We start from the raw sequence: 20,333 nt of genomic DNA, 5'->3' as shown, positions 1-20,333 counted from the left end.
GTAAAGCATTGTAAAGGCTTTAAACTGATATTCTCCAGTTTCGATCTGAGTAGAATGCCAACTGGGCTTCGCTGCCATTGTCATTCTCTATCTTCCATTTGTTGTCTCTGACGTCAATTGGAATGTCTTCAGTTCTGATCAAATCTCAAATGGAGGAAGTCTTCAGTTGCATAAACTGTACGTTGTAACTGGACTTCAATATATTTCTGGACAAATCTTCTAGTCTCCAGATGCATCTGGAGACTGGCCAGTTTGGACAAAACTAGTTCTAACAAAATTCAAACCATAGTCACGCAGTTGTTGTTGAATCCAAAGCACTTGTGAGCAGCAGCTTCCAGCAGCCATATATTCTGCTTCACAGGTTGAATTCGCAACGGATGTTTGCTTTTTGCACTGCCATGATACCAATCTATCTCCCAAAAACTGACATCCTCCCGAAGTAGATTTTCTATCGAATTTACAACCACCATAATCAGAGTCTGTATGTGCATACAAGTCGAACTCCCCTCCCCTGGGATACCATAAACCAAGTGATGGTTGTCCTTTAAGGTATCGAAGAATTCCTTTTCCTCCTTTCAAGTGTGACTCTTTCGGACAGGATTGAAATCGAGCACATAAGCAGACAGCAAACATGATATCAGGTCTTGATGATGTAAGATACATAAGTGATCCTATCATTGACCTATATAATGTAGGATCAACATCTTGATCCAAGCTGTTCGAAGCTCCCAACAAGTGATTAACTTGTATTGGAGTCCCTATAGGTGAAGAGTCATCCATACCAAATTTCTTAAGAATGTCATAGACATATTTGGTTTAATGAATAAAAATTCCTTCCTATTTCTGCTCAATTTGCAGTCCTAGAAAGAAATTCATTTCACCCATTGCACTCATTTCAAATTTGCTCTTCATGATTTCTTCAAACTCTTTGCACATGTTCTCGTCAGATGCACCAAAAATGACGTCATCTACGTAAACTTGTACCAGTAAGAAATCATCACCTTTCCATTTTGTAAACAATATGCTATCAATCTGACCTCTTACAAACCCATTTTCCACCAAATGTGTGGATAATGTATCGTACCAGGCCCTGGGTGCTTGATGAAGACCATATAAAGCTTTATCCAGTTTATAAGCTCTATCAGGATAGTCTGGATCAGTGAACCCAGGAGGTTCAGACACATACACCAAATCCTGCACTTTACCGTAGAGAAATGCACTCTTTACATCTAATTGGTATACTTTGAAACCCTTAAAAGATGCAAAAGCTAGAAAAAGCCTGATTGCCTCAATTCTAGCCACTGGTGCAAATACTTCGGTATAGTCTAATTCATCTTGTTGTGCAAAACCTTGAATAACCAGTTGAGTCTTGTTTCTAGTAACAATCCCTTTATTATCCCTTTTACATCTGAACACCCATCTTGTTCCAAAAGGGTTGATATCAGCAGGCACATTCACCAATTCCAGACTTTTAATTTTCTGAATTGGTCTAACTCTTCTTGCATAGCATTCACCCAAGATGGTTCTTTCAGTGCCATTTGCACATTCTTAGGTTCCACTTGAGAGATGAAGCAACTGTACTTACATGTTTCCAGTATGCCAGTATCTCTGATGCCAGCATAGAGCCTTGTGCTATCCTGAAGACTGCTCCTAGTTCTAACACTAACGTTAGGATCTCCCAAGATATTTTCTATAGGATAAGCCTTCATAATGTGTTTTTGTGTGACCCGATCAACATCAAGATTTCCACCCAAAGTAGTATAAATCTCTTCCTCAAACTGAACTGAGGGATGCTCCTCTGTCACAACATGTCTAAAAGTATTCTCAGTTGAAGAGTCTTGACCCATTGGTTCATCAGACCTTCTTGAGATAACTTCTTGTTCAGACTCCTGACGTCTTCTCCTATCTTCTGAAGCTGCATTGCATATTGGTCCTTCGTAAGATGGTGATGCAAAAACATCATCATCCCGAACCACCACTATATCATCTGAATAATGCAACTCCATAAAAGAGGGATTAAGAGTGCTAAAAATGTCTTCATAATTAAACATTTTCTCAGGACCTGAAAGAATACCAGGTGAGCTACTAGTAATCTCAACATTGTATGCAATATCAACCTTACCAGTAGTTTTGTTATAAACACGTCGATTTGGTGTTCCTGGAACATATCCAAGAAAGTAACCTTCATAAACCTTTTCATCAAACTTTGCTATGTTTGGTTTAACCTTTAAGAAGGTACATGGTACACCAAAATGGTTGCAAATGACTTAAGCTAGGTTTTCTATTATGGAGCAGCTCATAACATGTTTTGTTAAACCGCTTCACAGTCGAACTCTGTTAATTACATAGCAGGCAGTGTTTATAGCTTCACCCCAGAATATGGTTGGAAGTTTAGAGTCAGCCAACATTGTTCTTGCAGCTTCAATAAGTGTTCTATTCTTTCTCTCTGCAACTCTATTTTGCTGAGGTTGATACGGAGCACTAAATTGCTGATCAATGCCTTTGCTTAGACAATAAAACTCCATCAACCTGTTCTTGGATTCTGTTCCATTGTCGCTATGAATTTTCTTGATTCTTGAGTTATAGACATTTTCTACTTTGGCAAGGAAATGCACTAGTATTTGGTATGTCTCTTCTTTGCATGTAAGGAAAAACACCCAAGAGAATCTTGAAAAATTATCGGTGACAACCAGACAGTAATACATTCCTCCGATACTTCTCACATTTACTGGCCCAAATAGATCCATGTGAAGAAGTTCAAAAGGACTGGCCGTAGAATTTAGAGACTTGGACTTGTGATTAATCTTGTGTTGTTTGCCTTTTTTGCAAGGTACACACTTATCTTCACTACCATATCTCTTCAATGGAACACCTTCTACCAATCCATTTTTTGGTGATGTAATTCATTTTACAAAAATGAAGGTGATCCATTCTTCTATGCCAAAGTAAAAAGTCTGATTCTGAGGCTTGAGACAAAATACATGTAGTCTCAATCTCGGGATTAGAGATACCCAATGCCATGGCATATATATCTCTTTTCCTAGGAGCCCTCAACAGAATCCACTCTTCTGGAATCACATACCCAGGTTTTAGGATAAGTGCTTCCTCTTTGGTGAAATGAACAGGATTCCCTTTATCACAAATTTGAGACACACTTATTAAGTTGTGATTTAACTGTTCAACATAATTCACTTTCTCAAGCTTGATTTTCCCGTTAGTGACATCACCAACACCGGTAATTGAGCCACCTTTGGGACCAGCAAAGCTTACATATGCTCCCAGAATCTCAACAAAGTTTGACAATAATGATTTATCCCCTGTCATGTGTCTTGAACAACCACTATCGACATACCATATGCTTATGGCCTTTTTCAATAGGTCATGTTGTTCATCAGGAATATTCATTCTTGCCATGAAGTTAACCAGCTCATCTAAGTCCGTCCCTGTAGATACCTCAGATGTCTTGACTTCAACTTTATTAGAACACACTGCATCCTCACTATCACAACTATTAACAACAGACCCCACACAACTTGTTTCAGCTAAAAGAGCTTGATTAACATATGTTCGGCCATTGTTTTTCTCTTGATGACAACACATCACCCCCTTTGATTTTTGTCATTTTTAGTCTGATAGTTTCTTTGATGTCGTGAGTTGGAAGCAATCTGTGCTATTCCTCCATTTTCGAAACTTTGATAAGTTATATTATGCTTATCAACATCTCTAGATCTCTGGCATTCTCTAGCAAAGTGTCCAAATCCCCCACAATCAAAACACTTTACTTTTGACTTATCAAAGCCAAACTTTGAGCCCACGACCTTCCGCCCTGTCCTTGATAAGAACCGTTTAGCACGAAGAGTGAGCATAGCCATTTGCCATTGCAGATCCATATCTTCTAAGTCCAAAGGATCAATTTGTCCAAAGGATCAATTTGTTCGTAGTATTCATATGATGTCATGAATGACACAAGAACGGATAAGTGACTTTCCGCACTTTTGACACTTATAGGCATGGTGGAACTAGCACTGGAGGTAGGATATTCACGATTGCCTAAATTGTTGCTCTGACTCGAAACACGACATATGTTCCCCTCAGAGTCAACAGAGAACCTCTGTAAGTTGACATCTTCACTCATGAAAGCCTTAGTGCTTTCAGCAGGAGAACTGGTACTTACATTGATTGAAGGCCTACCGTAATAAAGCTCGGGAATCTGAGCATTATTATATCCTACTTCCCTCCTCTTTTGTTTCATTTCTTGTCCCCTAAACTTAGCAACTGTTTGAGTTAGAGACATGCCGTCGAAATCTGCTTTCTCTTGCAAAGTGGTAATATAGTGATTCCACTTTTCTGGCAAAGAGCTCAAAATTTTCTCGACCTTCTCTTCCTCAGAATACGTAACCTCAAATGCTTGCAACTCTGCCAGCCGATGATAATATCGTGTAATTAGTTGATCTAAGCTTTCACTTCTTAACCCAATAAATACATTATACTGATGCTTTAGAAGGTCTTTTCTATTCTTTTTAAGTGTTTCATCCCCTTTACAATGATTTTTTAGTGCTAACCAAAGTTCTTTAGAAGTATTAAATCCGTTAAACAAATGTAATATATCTTGTGGCAATGACATTTTTAAACATGAAAGTGCCTTTTTCTCTGCCTCATATAGTTTCTTATCGGATTCAGTCATATCTTGATAAGCATATACTTTGGTAACACCACTATCCTCATATGTCGGGGCTTTATATCCTTCAGTCATACAAGTCCACATTCTAATATCGGTGAATTGCATAAAGGATTCAAATCGACCATTCCAAGAAAAGTATTGGTCTATGATCATTAGCTTGGGTGGTGAATTACCCTTACCAGTCTCATGGTCCATTAGTATTAATTGATTAAGATAGTTTGCAGCCATTGTGTATGTGGTTCAACTTATAAACACACAAACTTGACAAGAACACGCAAACTGGGAACACGCAAATGAAACTCGCGAGAATGTAGAAACACGCAGACACCAGGAACACGCAAATGGTCCAGGAATGCGCAAAATACCCCTAAACCCTAAAAGAAGATATTTTGCTCTTAATTGACATATAGAGTTAATTGTTACATTAGATTTTTTGATTTTTTGTTTTCTTTTATCATTTTATCACGATATTTATTTTATTTTCATATCATGTGTATGGTAATATCATGCTCATTAGTCTAAGTCAAAAATTAATTAGTTGAAGATTTTGTCAATCAATATCGATATAAAATCTTAAAAAACTATTTCATATAAACTTATTTTCACGTTATTAAAAAAAATGTGATTTTTTTCACATCAATACATCGTCAACTAGTACAATTTCCAACAAATCACCAACACTTAACCAAGATTCTCAACTTCACGTGTACGCAAACTAGGAGAAACACGCACCGTTCAAGAAACACACAAAATTCAAGAAACACACAAAATCTCAAGAACTCTCAAAATTTCAAGAACAAGCAAAACACAAGAACACACAAAAGCCTTGGTAATATTGAAACGCGCACGAAAGGTACTAGTGTTCAAGAACACACAAAGTACACTTTTCAAGAACACACAAATACCACTTTCCCACAATTTCTTAGATCCCGAGCCCGATATTGCTCAAGGATACACGAGATTATGAGAAATTGTTACAAGGATATAGATTAATCAATATTTGGCAACAAGTTCGAATCTTTCTTTCAAAAACGTGCCCAAAGATTAAATTTCACCTAACTCACGTAAATAAAGGGATACCACAAAACCGTTGTCAATCTCTAACCAAGGTTATGAAAACCTGTGGCTCTGGATACCAGTTGTAGGTCCCTATGATCTTGTACTACTATCAAATCAGAGATCGACTTAAGGATATGTCGAGGTGCGGAAATTCCTCGAGATAACCCACGGTTTATATAATTACCTTTAGATGATATATATATCGCAATATATATATATATATATATATCTGTTACGTGATGATAAACACTCCGGGAACGGCTCTCCAGACGCACCTTACCAAACACGTGGTAACTTGCAATCTACGAGCCGTTTGGGGGGCCGGGTGTGTGTTTGCGGTTTATGCACGAGACGAGTATTACCCACAAGATCAACCGTGTGTGTTCTTGTTTTTCTCTCTCTGGGATTTGCTCATTTCTCTCTCTACACTCTTGTTCAAACACGCATGACACATACCCACTATATATAGGTAAGGGCTAGGAACACGCAAATGGCTATATGCGTGTTCTGAAACATGCAGACCCATGCGTGTTTCCAAGCCCAAGCTCATTAGGGTTTTGGCCAGTTTGCGTGTTTCTGTGGGCATAGCATACTTTTGTTTGTTTCCACAGAAACTCTCAAACCATTTGAGAGTTCTTGAGAACAAGCATACTTTTGCTTGTTTTATAGAAACTTTCAAATGAACATTTGAGTGTTCTTACTTTGACCAAGCAAGACTTTTTGCTTGTTCCTAAGAAACCCTCAAATAACACTTATGGTGAGTAAATGTTTTTACTGCTGTCAAGACGCAGAACCGACATTGTACTCTGAGTTAATGTCTTTACTGTTGTCAAGACGCATAACCGACATTAACTTAACTAATGCTTTAACTGTTGTAATAATACGCAGAACTAGCATTAGCCTTTGACACATTTCAACTGCTGTGAATACGCAGAAACAGTGTCATCAATATTACCTATTGGAAGTGTGTATATAAGATTAATGTTCAAACTGCTGTAAATACGCAGCAACACAATTATCTTAACTTCCCTCTAGAAGTACACTAAGTTAATATCTCAATTGCTGTTAATACGCAGAAACAATATTAACTTAATGACTCTTTACATGTTATGTCTAAAACCTGCAAAATACAAATAACAAACAAACATATAAACATAAGTTGGATCCCAATTGGCTTACACAAAATATGCCAGGTAATATTAAGACATACAGTAATTACAAGATAATTACAAGACTTGAAATTATACACAAATATACATCACATATCTAGAATGCTCATGTCACCGAGAATCATGCGCTAACAAGTACAATTTATACAACTTATATCCAATTCTAAGCCAAATTGATTTTGCAGTCCTAGTTCGTTAACTTTCAAATTAAAATAAACAAAGAAAAAAAATGATAGTTCATCTTACGTACCTGGGTTGTTGTGAAAAGAAAGCAAAAAAATAGTCTCGCGTCATTTTTAAGAAAAAGTCTCTTCAGTAATCAAGATTTAATGACATCTTTCTTGGGAGAGAAAATCAGTTGTTGACTAGCTCTTTGATTTCTTAACTGTTCGTTTCGTTTTAATTCTTGAGCGGTTATTGCTTTCATGTGTGAGGTGGCCTTTTTTTAAGATGGGGTATTTGCCTATTTGTTTTCTTGAGTCGGTCAATAATATCTAGCCCAAGTCTAAAGTCTAAAACACTAAACTCAAAATATAAAAACTAAAAACTTCGTATATTTGGGGACTTAGGCTTATGCCTAACATTCATAAACTCTATAGCCGGCAATGCACTTCACTATGATAATTTATCAAAATTAAGACAATTTGGGTGAATATCAAGAGCTTGGATTAATCGAGATTACTAACACCCAAATTTCATTACAACTACTATGACACTGCCTTCATCATATGTTCACTTCAACTCAATCTTAAAATTAAATCAAGTAACATTTAATGTTCTTTATTGCTTCCATTTGAACAATTTATAAAATGGTAACCAATTAAAAAGATTAGCTACATTCTATATTTCTATGTACACAACTATAGCATCAATCCTTGATTAACAAAAGCATTATGACCAAACCATCATAATACCTTGATAAATTTCAATTATATATATGTTTAATTTTGTTTGTTCATTCGATTCATTTGCATTTCTTCATCAACACAGATGACGAACATGAACAAGTCATGTCCAAACAAGCATGGACATTTTTTTTCATTTGTCGGTTTTATGAATTGTTTGTTAACGAACAAAGTGAACACAAAGCTCAATTCATATTTGTTTATTTCGTTTACATCTTTAAATACACACATTATAAATGTTGGCTTAAGTTTTTTAGTGGCCTTAAGTTTTTTAGTGGCCTTAAATACACACATCATATTTGGGGGCCTGATATATAACAAAGAAAGCCAAAAAGAAAAAAAGAAAGGAAAAAAAGAAGATATCTGCTAGTGTTCTACTATGAAGGACCACAAGGCTCTCACTTATGTGTTATAATGCTATTATAACTTGTGAATAATAAAAAAAAAAAAAACAGTACTAGATTATATGGTGTACCTGTACTAATACACTACTGGCTAGAATATATTATATTTTGCCTTCATATGTTAAGAAAGAATGGAAGGTTCGCTTTTCAATATGGTTTCTTTATGAGCTTATTCTTTTTCTTTTGAGTTTTGAGTAGGGGTGGACTTGGGTCGGTTTTGATCTAAAACCGAAAATCGAATCGAAGCTATCGGTTTTTCAAAACCAGAAACTGTTGGATTCGGTTTTGATTCGATTCGGTTTATCGGTTTCCCGGTTCGGTTTGGATCGGTTTTCGGTTTATTTTATTTTTTTTATAGAATCAATTTTGGTATTGTTAGACATGGAAAAGTTTGATGATCGTTTTCTTATAACTTGTATCTTATGATGATGTCGAATGTTTTTGGAAAAACGTAAAGAGGGTAGTTCGTATATTTGGAGTTGATATTGTAACTATGTTAATAATAATGTTTTGTTCAATATATTGATTTCTACACAAGGTAAAACCAATTGCAAGCTTAGTCGTTGTTTTAATTGTACTTCATATCAGTGAGGTTGCAACTGAACATAATGGTCATATAAGAAGTTTTTCATTCGATCAAGCTAGGGAATTAGTAGTTACTGTCCTCAACAAAGTCTTGTGCTATAAATATGAAAAATGAATCATTAAAATAAACTAGTGTGATTGATATATATAAATATAAAATAAATTAAAATATAAATGATTTTCGGTTCGGTTCGGTTTTGACGATCGGTTTTTGCATATAAAACCGAAATCCGAACCGATCCGTTCGGTTTTTAGAAAACCAAAACCAAACCAATCGGTTTGATTCGGTTTTCGGTTTTTTCGGTTCGGTTTTCTCGGTTTCTTTTTTGTTTTCGGTTTTTCGGTTCGGTTTTTCTTACCCCTAGTTTTGAGGCCCCTTGTTTTGTTTTTCTTTGTATGAATTAGACAATAGAATTAGCCCAAATTTCCAAACCTTAGGCCCATTTTACAAATATGGAAGCCTTATAACTTTGAGGGCCCAAAACGATAGCTTAATCCATTTATACTGTTGGGCCGACCTTGCACATTATGGATGCACTTTAAAGCATAAATTTACTACATATATCCCAATTTGTCTCGTTGTGAGCATTGTCACTATCACCACTTAACTAACATTCATCTTGAGTGTAGTCATAAAGAGTGTTTGTCAACCCGTCCCTCTTAATGAAACGACAAGTCGATCATATTAGAAAAAAGAAGTTGATATATAGCAACCAACGATATGTATAATAATAAGAGTAATTCATAAGCCCATTTGAGATACAAATCTCTACGTTATAAAAACTATGCTCCTAGCTCCACGTCAAATTAAAGAAAAGCATTTTTACAAGCATTCGGCAATGACAAAATCACAAAAACAAATGTACAACTGAAGAAGGGGAATCATAGTGCTCTTGTTGAAAAAATCATCAAGAGGGGTAATATGCATGCATTATTAAATTCTTACCGAAACTGATAATAATAAACACTAGCAGTAGCTTGCATAAATATTAAATATATTATAATATTAAAATCATCTATCTAGTCTTAAAAATGAGATCCAATTGGTTGAATGAAAATGAAACAGACATGGAGTTACCACTCAAATAAAAAAAGGAAAATTTAGATCCTTGATGTACTAATTTTGAAAAAACTTAGATTATTGTCCAGCGAATTCAGATAGGTGAGAAATTATATATAATTAACTAGTAAAGTAAAATGTTATTGCATCTATTCATAAATAGTGCGACTATCAGTTTTATATCCTTTTTATTGAGCGTTGGAGGCTTAAAACTCATCAGTAACAAATTAGCAGTATTGTTTTTAAATATCCTGTTGTACTAACGGTCTAACTAGGTAAAGTAAATTAAGCACCCATTGGTGTCTTCTACTAGTTTTGGGTATCAATATCTCGACGGTGTACAATTAAAGTTAAAATGTAGATAATCTTACCCCTACCATGACCGTGTAGAGAAATTGTTTCCAGTTTCTGTCAAAGATAAAAAAGTATCCTAACCTTACAAGACATGAGGATAAAACTCCTGATTTCGATCTTTAGACTAGGATATTAACCACATATTCAACCTTCCTGGTTGATTATATTAACTATGTAAAAGTAAACAAATATAACATGTATTTATTGCAAATTATGTGATGTTATAAAATCCAACAAATGAAGTCATAAATTCGATAAAATAATTAAATTATAATAGAAAGGTATCTGTGATGTGAGAAAAACGGTGAATGGCAGTGATGGTGGTAACTGGTGGTGGTGAAAGCAACAACAAATAATATAGATATTTGATGTATGTAAAAGTAATTATTGTTAAGAGTATAGTATAAGTAAAATATTACAAAACTTTTATTCATTTCTCTCTATATAACTAAGAGAGTGTAGTTTTTTCTTAAGTGACACTCTTCTTTTCGTGTCAACTAAGTTTTTTTTGCTTATGTGACATTTTCTGATAATTTTAATGTTTTTTTAATATATAATGACATTTAAATCTATCTATATTTTTAGTGCTTATGTGGCACTTTATTTGCCATGTCATGTCTACCTGGACAATTTTTTTTTTATGAATTATAAAATATTAATTAAAAAGCCAAATATAAGATTAAAACTCATAACCTCTAACTTTAAATATTATCTACATACCACTTGATCTAACTTAATATTTGTTTATATTTTACAACCTAAGATAGATATCTAATGAATATTAAAGTAATTAAAAGACATTTACTCTATTTTATATATGGTCCTTTCGGATTTTACATGCATAATAAAAGTATAATATTATTAAAAATTCTTTTAGTTATTATTATTATATAACATTTATTAATACTTTTAACGTATATATGTTAATCATTATTTTCAAATAATATTACTTAAACTCTTATATTTGTAATCAATTTAATGGATACATTACCATGCATCGCATCAAGATTAAGGATATAAAGATTATTAACCTAAATAAACTTATTTTTTTTGAAAGTTTAAATAAACTTATAGTATATATGTTAATCATTATTTTAAAGTAATATTACTTAAAATATTATAATTGTAATCAACTTAATATACAGGGAAAAGAAATTGTAGGTTTACAACGTGAGAAAATATGGGCCTATTGTTTTTTGTATGGGCCAGCCCTTTATCATTATTTTGTATATTCAATGCAATACAAAAACCAATAGAGTTGGGTCAAATGTGAAGACATGAAGTTTTTTAAGACTTGAAAGTCTTGAAACACAAAAGTCATCTTATCATTCGACGCAACCGAATAGGTCCATTTTTTTTAATGTATTTTATAAATGTTACAAAAAAGGTATATTACAAACAATCTAATTAAGAATTACTAACATGATACCCGCACAATGCTGCGGTGTTCGTGGCAGCAACAACGTGGTAGTGAGGGGCGACTGTTGGTGGTAAAGGCGATGTCGAGTAGTGTAGATAATTAATATAAAATTAACTGATATAAAGGATTAATGAAGATATTCTAAAAAATAAAGGACTAATAATGTAATAAATTAATAAGGTATTTTATACATTTTTCCTCATGTAACTTTCAACATGAACTATTATTTTTATACTATAGCATAGAGGTATAGATTAGAAATTATCCAATATGTTTTTAATAGTTGCCATAGACCTTTGAATTACTAACATACTCTTTAAACCTTTATCTTATAAAATATGAGCATAGTACTCGTGTAATGCGATGGCGATGACATTGACATTGATATGGTGGCATTGAATGATGGTGATAGCGGCGTCGACCATTGGTGGCGGCTACGTCAAGAGGTGTAGGTATTTGATATAGATATTTGATTTAAGGGGATGTCTAATATGCTGTTAACAGCAATTAGACAGCTGCTGTTGCCCTCACATTCACCGGGGGGGGGGGGGGGTTAATAATTTTTTAACATGTGACAAACAAGGAAGATGTTTGTGAGAAAAGAATTGATGCTATTAACAACATTTAATATTTCCCCTTGATTTAAAGGAATAATGGATATCTTTTAGATAATAATGAAATAATTGTGTAAATTAATTAATTAAAGATAAAATGGTAATTTCACATTTCCCAAAAATATTAACTTTTCAACATGGAGGTATAATCTTTATATGCTAGTATAGAAGTATATATATAAAAGTATATATTTCAGCCTCTGCCACTAAGTAACTGCTCAGTGCCGCCTTCCGCGGGTTTTGAGCTCCAATACCTCGACCTTACCTAAATAGTAGAAAAGACCCTCCAACCTTTGCATGGGATGGGGATCGAACCCATAACCTCTATCTCCAGAGGCAAGGATGTTTACCACTGATCCAACCATGCTGCTTATTTCAGCCTCTGCCACCACCAAAGTAACGTCATCACCACCGTAATGACATTGCGTGGATACCGAGCTAGTTATAGCTCCAAGACCAAATAAGAATGGAAAACTTTTCATTGTGTTTTTGTGTGGGACGATTTGATTAACTGGGTTAAACCCGAAACTGACAAACAAAATAAACAGACCCGAATTTGACGAACGTTTTCTTTTTTGGCTGCCTATCTAAATGAAACTTTAATTGTTTGTTAGTTTCATCGGAGCAAAATTAGAAAAGAAAACGGGATCTAATAATAATAAAAAATAATAATAAGGGTTTTTATCTTTCAGCACCCCCTCCCTTCACCTGCTGCTGGTACTCAATCCACACATCCTTCCCCCTTTTTTTTTTTCCTTATATATTATATTATATAATACAATAATTATTATAATAATAATTTACAAAACTTATTAGTTAATTGAAGTTTGTCCTTGGTATAAAAATAAAGAGAATAAAAAATGGCAATTTTTTTCAATCACTGATTGAATGTAACTGATTTATTCAGCTAGGGTTTTGTTCCTTGTAAGTATCTGAAACTTTCAAACCAGTCTAATTAATTAAATTGTTTTTTGATTTTTTTATAAAGAAAATAAAAAGATGGGATTTTTTGTTGTTAATTTGGGGGTTTCCATTTTTAGCAAGAAAGTTTGAACCTTTATAATAGGAAATAATGTTGTAATCCATTAAACTTATAACTATCAATCTTGTTGCCACTTTGTGAACATAATAAATAAATAAATAAAATATTATCCAATCTGATGTTACTATAGCATAGGTTTGGTCTGTTTTATTGAAAAAAAGTAGCATTATTGATTTTTGATTGTCCGTAAAATGGCAGGCCGAGAGTACCTCTGAGTGAGTTGCTTTCAGATTTTAGTGACTGCAGTGGAATTACTCTAAGGTTTTTGATGGTTTGCTGAAGGATCTTATTCGGCTCGATAATTACTGATTGAAGCTGCAAATTTCGATAAGATCTCCAGCTGAGCCACTGCCGCAGTTGAGGTACTTTCTCCCTATTGCTTTTCTGGTGTTGCCAGCATTTGTCGTTCTATAAATATGCTCGTTATCAATTGATGATAGCCGTGTAATGATATAGTGTATAGTTGAGGTACCCTTCTAATATCCTTAAATTTCTTAAGTGTTTTTAGATTAGAGTTTTCATTGTGTAAACATAGCCGTTATTAATGTGTAATACATGTGTTTAGATATAAGGTACAAACTTATCAACCACCTTCTAGATGGGCTTTAACCATGCGTTGGTACTCTGAACATTATTCTTAATACAAGCCCGCAACTAAACATTAGTCTATGATTGTACTAATTATAAGTTATTTCGTGTATTTTTAATGTTAGATTTCAGAGTTCTGTTGCTATATGACAACAAGCCCATAGAAACGAAATGGATTATTCATCTGATGACGAGCCCTTAGTTTTTAAAAGGAGTTCAAACTCTGATAAAGGAAAGCATTCTGGTCAACAAAAGGCTACTCCGGTGGTTAGGCAGGATAAACCTTCCTCCAAGCCTCCTACTCCTAAGCTAAAAGATGACTCTGAGGACTCTGAAGATGACAAACCGTTGAGTTCTAGAATTTCAAATGTGTCCAAGCCAAACTCCAACCATGTGAAAACTGGAACCAGCACAAGTACATGTCAACGTCCAAAACCACAAATAAAAAGTCAAGATGAGAAACCAGCGAGTTCTAGAATTTCAGGTGTACCTAAGGCAGACTCCAACAATGTGAAATCAGGAAGCAGCATGAGTGCATCTCAACGCCCTAAACCACAAATTAAAAACGAAGATGACAAACGATTGAGCTCTAAAGTTTTGGCTGCATCCAAAGCAAATTCTAATCATGTGAAATCAGGAACCAGCACAAGTGTGCGTCAACATCCAAAAGCCCAAGTAAAAAACGAAGATAGCAAATCAATGACTTCCAGAAATCCAAATGTACCCAAGTCAAATTCTAACCATGTGCAGCTAGGAACCAGCACGGCTGCAACTCAACGTCCTAAACAACAAGTGAAGAATGAAGATTCGGATGATGAAAAAACTTTATCTTCAAAATTCACATCCAAATCTTCATTGGAAGCATCTACTAACAATCATGATGATTCTGATGATGATGATAAACCATTATCAGCAAGAGTTAAGCAAAATGGTTCTGCATCGAAGGATAATAATCAAGTTAAAAAACCGAGTATTGGCTTGAATAAGAGACCTCCGAATGAGGAAAGATTACCTGGTCAGTCATCTGTTAAAAAGTCAAAGCCTTCAGATTCCTCCGCACCAGTCAACCGTAAGCCAGCTCCTGTCAAACCGGAAGCTGATTCAGATGATGAGAATGATCATGTTCCTATATCCCAGAGAATAAAGAGTCAAACCCCATCCAGTAGTAAATCATCATCTGTAAAACAAAAGGTTACGAAAGTTAGTTCTTCTTCAACGAAAACCTTTAAGAAGACAAAGAAGGTGGAGAAAAAGTCAAACTACTCTAAGTCGTCTAAGGTTCCTCCTGGATCCGGTGAAGGACAGAAGTGGTCAAGCTTGGTTCATAATGGTGTAATTTTTCCACCACCATACACGCCACATGGGGTTAAAATACTCTACAAGGGGAAGCCTGTTGAGTTAACTCCCGCACAGGAGGAGGTGAATATAATCCTATCCATTTTAGATTGGTTGCATTCTTTATCATGTCAATTTATGTGGCCAAATTAAACTAATTGGGACATACTAAAATGTGGCAAATATGATCTGTTTATGGATATATGAGTATGTTAAGGATATGCTTGTCTTCACATGTAAATTGCATAAAATGGAAACAGGTTGGAAGTCTCCATAAAATGCATAAAACCCCCCAAGTTGTTATGTTTCAAAAATAAATATAACTTCTATATCACATCAATCATAGTAAATATTTATACAGTAAAGTTTAAGAAACGTAAAACACAAAGTGTAGGCTAGTCAGACTGCCCTAACTCATCTCATTCTTTAGATGTACTGAAGATTACCTTTTTTGACCTTTTTCCAACGCGCATGAGCCACCCATTTTGCGACCCACAAACCTATTTCTGATCACAATTTCTTATTAAGCATGAGCGGTTGATATTGCAGGTTGCAACGATGTTTGCGGTGATGTTAGATACTGATTACATGACCAAACCGGTGTTCAAACAAAATTTCTGGAATGATTGGCGGAAGATACTAGGAAAAAACCACACGATCCAGAATTTAGATGACTGTGATTTCAAACCAATATATGAATGGCATCAGAAGGAAAAGGAAAAGAAGAAGCAAATGACTACAGAAGTAAGTTTCAGTTAACTAACCTTGCACACTCTAATCTTCAGTATCATGTGATGCTAATCACTGCGAGTTGAATGTGCCGGTGTTTTATTGAGTAATCGGACTGAGATAAAGAATATTAATATGTTGAGCATTTGACAAGTTCTGATTATTTAAGAACTCAATAAATAAATGACCAAAAATGACTTGTTTGGTGAGAAGTAGTGATACTATGGAAAAACTCTAAAGTTAGGTTCATGAAGGGGTAAATAAGCAATTTTGTTTTGGCCATAGATAATATGTTGTGTTTCATATACTGATTAGAGCAAATCTGTCTGAACATTAAAATCTGATTTTTGCTACTTCAAGTGGCAATAATCGGTATTGAACTCCAAAGATTGTAAGCTTTTCTGATGTAAGGGGTTTTATTAATTTTTCTTAGGAGAAGAAGGCCATAAAAGAAGAAAAGATGAAGCTTGAGGAGAAATATATGTGGGCAATGGTTGATGGCGTCAAAGAGAAGGTTATTTGTGTTTCGGTACTTAATTATAATGTTTTTCAAGTGTATTGGCTAACCAGAATATCACTAATCAATGGTGCAGGTTGGAAACTTTCGGGTAGAACCTCCTGGTTTGTTCCGAGGGCGCGGGGAGCATCCTAAGGTTTTAACGACAACTTTTCCTCTTATGAAAGATATAAGCTTAATGTACTAGGAACTTCATACGTAGTTAGCAAACCATAATTGATATGTTTGATTCCTAGATGGGAAAGCTGAAAAAACGTATCCGTCCAAGTGATATTACAATAAATATTGGGAAGGGTGTCCCAGTCCCCGAGTGTCCGATTCCTGGTGAAAGGTTAGTCATATTTTCTCAACTAATTTGTTTGGAACAGAACATTCTTTCTATTAGCTGAACTTTGATGCTTGGCAGCTGGAAAGAAGTTAGGCACGATAATACTGTGACTTGGTTAGCATATTGGTATGATCCAATAAATGGTAAAGACTTCAAGTATGTGTTCTTGGCCGCCAGCAGTGCCCTAAAGGGTCAAAGTGACAAGGAAAAATACGAGAAGGCAAGGTCGTTAAAGGTAAAGTCATGTGAATGTGAATTTATTATTATTGTCATTGTTAAACATGCTACAAAAGTTTTGTTTGTTCATTGCCGAGACCTCAATATGATTGTAGAAATACATAGAAGGCATCAGAAAAGCTTATACCAAAGATTTTGGAAGTAAGGATCTTACAAAGAGGCAAGTGGCAGTTGCAACATATCTAATTGATAAATTAGCTCTCAGGGCAGGAAATGAGAAGGTATATTTGTGGGCGTTCTTCCTCTCACCTCGATTCTTAATTTCTTATTACAAGTCCCATGTCACATCTTTTTATAAATGTGTTTGTAATAGTTATTCACTGTGTTTTGTGTTATGCAAACTTTCAAAAATTTGACATACTGTCTTATGGTTTGCAGGATGATGATGAAGCTGATACAGTTGGTTGCTGCACATTGAAAGTAGAAAATGTCGAGCCTGAGCCTCCAAATATTCTTAAGGTAGATTATTTATATGTTTCCCTCAGGGTTTTTGTCATTTGATGAGGGTCTATGAAGCCACTTATAAGTAAATTGTGGAAGTTAATGGTTTTGACTTTTAAGTAGGAATTGTAATTTCATACCCAGTTATGTCAAAATGGTTGATTTGGCTTGTTTACAGTGCAGAATGTTTTTATAACCTTCTTGATTATCTTTAAACGGGCAAAGTTGGATGGCGATTGTATTTTTTCTATCTTCTTTTATGATTACCTCTAGTTATTATTTATATATTTATAAAATAAAATGGAACAAAGTATCTTAGTGGGTCAACCTAACCAGAACAACAACAATGGGTCACAAAATGGCATGTTAAGATCCGTAGATAATCTGCTCGACCCAGACTCTGTTTTGGCACATATAGTTTTGTGTCAAACAATGACATCATACTTATTATTTGCTTTATGTGCAAAAGAATTACTTACCCTCACAATCATTTGAATGACATTATATATTTTAATAATTCTGCAGTTTGACTTTCTTGGTAAAGATTCCATAAGATACCAAAATGAGGTGGAAGTCGAGCTTCCAGTGTTCAAAGCAATTCAACAGTTCCGAACAGGTCAGCTGGTTTTTTATCAGATAATTCAAATTATAGCATTTCTTGAAATGTATTCAAAATACGTCCTTTATGTAAACAACTCAGGCAAGAAGGGTGCTGATGATCTTTTTGACAAGCTCGATACTAGTACATTGAATGCCCATCTAAAGGAACTCATGCCTGGTCTCACAGCTAAAGTATTTCGTACATACAATGCATCCATCACACTGGATGATATGGTAAGATAAGCAAACATGCTCCTGGTACGCTCTTATGCAGCTATGCTATTGTTGCTTATCTGTTATAAAATGTCTTTGAAAGTGGTATAAGTAAATCTATGTGTGTCTTTAAACTTGTACTTGAAACGGGTGGAAGAGTGTAATCTATTTTTGCCGGTTACAGTTAAATCAGGGCACGACGGGTGGAAATATTGCAGAAAATGTAGTTGTTTACAACCAAGCAAACAAACAGGTGAAAAGCATACACTTTCAGAAGTTTTTTATCCTTTGTATTTTTATGTAATGTTCTTTTCACATCATGCAGCGCCTTAAGTTACTGCATTACCTTTTGTAGGTTGCAATCATTTGTAATCATCAACGTAGTGTTTCAAAGTCTCATAGTGCACAAATGATGAAGTTAAATGAGAAAATAGAGGAACTAAAGGTAACACTTGTTATATCTGGGAAGTGAAAGTTGATATATAGTCGAGGTGGCAAATTTGACTCATTAATAGGGTGTAATTCAGATGGTGTTTATTAATAATGCCTACAATGAAAACCAGATAAATGGGTGGAAAGTTGTCCAGAGTGTGTTTTTAATAGTTAAACCTTCTAATCAATATTATTTTAAGAAGTTTATATTATTATTGAAGTAGTTCAGATTTTTGTAATGATATCGAGTTGCTACTTTTGTTTTTTTTTTTTGAAAAACAAACTATTTGGACAGAAACCATTTCAGACGGATCTGACCACCGGTTTCAACCTGCACAATAATTATTCGAGATCCAACATGCCGATTATGTTTTTTTTTAAAAGGAATTAATCCGTAATTGTAAGTTTATGTTGAATCATGGCGGGTGTACAAAATATTTATTGTGGGCCCCAATTATATAATCTGGTTATAACTTCAGATGGTGTTCTTTACATAGGGTGTTGTACAAGAACTGGAAATTGATATGTCTCGTGCAAAGAAAGGGAAGCCTCCATTGAAGGGTTCCGATGGGAAGCCAAAGAGAAATATGGCCCCTGAAGCGTAATGCCACTAATCTTCTTTTATATCGATACGTAATACTTGCAATATTGATGTTTATTAAATGTTGCATTGGGAATGTTAATCAAACATGCAGGATACAGAAGAAGATTGATCAAACTAAAGCAAAGATTGAGAAAATGGAACGGGACAAGGAAACTAAAGAAGATTTGAAGACAGTAGCATTGGGCACTTCAAAAATCAACTATCTTGATCCTAGAATAACAGTGGCATGGTGTAAGCGTTCTGAAGTTCCCATCGAAAAGGTATGAACACATCATGTTAGTAGAGGTGGATGTTAACTTTTTATATGAAAACATGGAGTATTATTTGGCGGTAACTGGTCTAGTTGGTAAAAAATAAAATATAGACGAAAGGTGACTCACATCCAGATTGTTAGATTTATAAGAATTTGTAGTTGATAAACTAATTGGTTACCCAGCAAAATATGACAAATAAATGTTAAGACCTGTTTTGACCCAAACCTATGAATCATAGCTTATCATCCCTGCCCTGGCCTGACCATTTTAGGAAATTTAGTTTTTAGTTATGTGACAATTTAGGGGGTGGGACTTTTTTTAAAACTTTAATCTTTTGATCCTAATGCAGATTTTTAACAAGTCTTTACTGGCAAAGTTTGCTTGGTCAATGGATGTGGATCCTAGCTTCCGGTTCTGATCTCTATCATAATTCTAGCAGAGGAACTCTACTAGCCGTAAAAAAAAATTTTAAAAATAAGAAGAAAAAAAAAAGAAAAAAGAAATGGATAGAAGGAAACAATGGTTTTTATTATTTTTGTAATTTCTCTTTTTGTTTTTTTTCTTATGTAGCAACTTTCGCGGAAAATTCATGTTGTACTAAGAACGCATGTTAAGACAAACTAATGATGAGTTACTTTAAGCTTGTGTTAACTTCTCAGGTTATGTAGTCTTTTTTGAAGTGTGATTATGTAAAAAATAATTTATTGATATAGCAGCTGTTGCTATCAAGGTTTTCTCTGTCAATGTTGCTCATAGAATGTT

The 20,333-nt window shown here is 34.6% G+C and overlaps 2 protein-coding genes across 2 annotated transcripts; one reads left to right on the top strand and one right to left on the bottom strand.

Moving 5' to 3' along the window:
- Positions 1-219: 219 nt before the first annotated feature.
- Positions 220-780, bottom strand: LOC122597047 (secreted RxLR effector protein 161-like). Its single transcript, XM_043769683.1, has one exon. It carries the CDS (start codon positions 778-780, stop codon positions 220-222), a length of 561 nt encoding a protein of 186 aa, XP_043625618.1.
- A 12,076-nt stretch (positions 781-12,856) lies between these two features.
- On the top strand, positions 12,857-20,222 carry LOC122595114 (DNA topoisomerase 1-like). The gene is made up of 17 exons (XM_043767426.1): positions 12,857-12,968; positions 13,492-13,655; positions 14,007-15,300; positions 15,766-15,960; positions 16,379-16,459; positions 16,539-16,598; positions 16,699-16,793; positions 16,869-17,025; positions 17,123-17,248; positions 17,406-17,486; positions 17,994-18,084; positions 18,169-18,302; positions 18,466-18,534; positions 18,637-18,726; positions 19,211-19,314; positions 19,409-19,577; positions 19,921-20,222. The coding sequence occupies exons 3-17, from the start codon at positions 14,053-14,055 to the stop codon at positions 19,987-19,989; spliced, it is 2,769 nt and encodes a 922-aa protein (XP_043623361.1). The 5' UTR covers positions 12,857-12,968; positions 13,492-13,655; positions 14,007-14,052; the 3' UTR covers positions 19,990-20,222.
- Positions 20,223-20,333: the final 111 nt, after the last annotated feature.

Source organism: Erigeron canadensis, chromosome 4, assembly GCF_010389155.1.
Source record: "Erigeron canadensis isolate Cc75 chromosome 4, C_canadensis_v1, whole genome shotgun sequence".
NCBI lineage: Eukaryota > Viridiplantae > Streptophyta > Magnoliopsida > Asterales > Asteraceae > Erigeron > Erigeron canadensis.
This window is presented reverse-complemented; position numbering and strand designations above follow the sequence as displayed.

Excerpts from the sequence above, each read along its gene's own strand:
- LOC122597047 (XM_043769683.1), bottom strand. The coding sequence starts at position 780 with ATGGATGACTCTTCACCTATAGGGACTCCAATACAAGTTAATCACTTG.
- LOC122595114 (XM_043767426.1), top strand. The coding sequence starts at position 14,053 with ATGGATTATTCATCTGATGACGAGCCCTTAGTTTTTAAAAGGAGTTCA. Across the intron at positions 16,460-16,538 it reads TTGATGGCGTCAAAGAGAAG|GTTGGAAACTTTCGGGTAGA; the intron begins GTTATTTGTGTT and ends TCAATGGTGCAG. Across the intron at positions 19,315-19,408 it reads AGAAATATGGCCCCTGAAGC|GATACAGAAGAAGATTGATC; the intron begins GTAATGCCACTA and ends TCAAACATGCAG.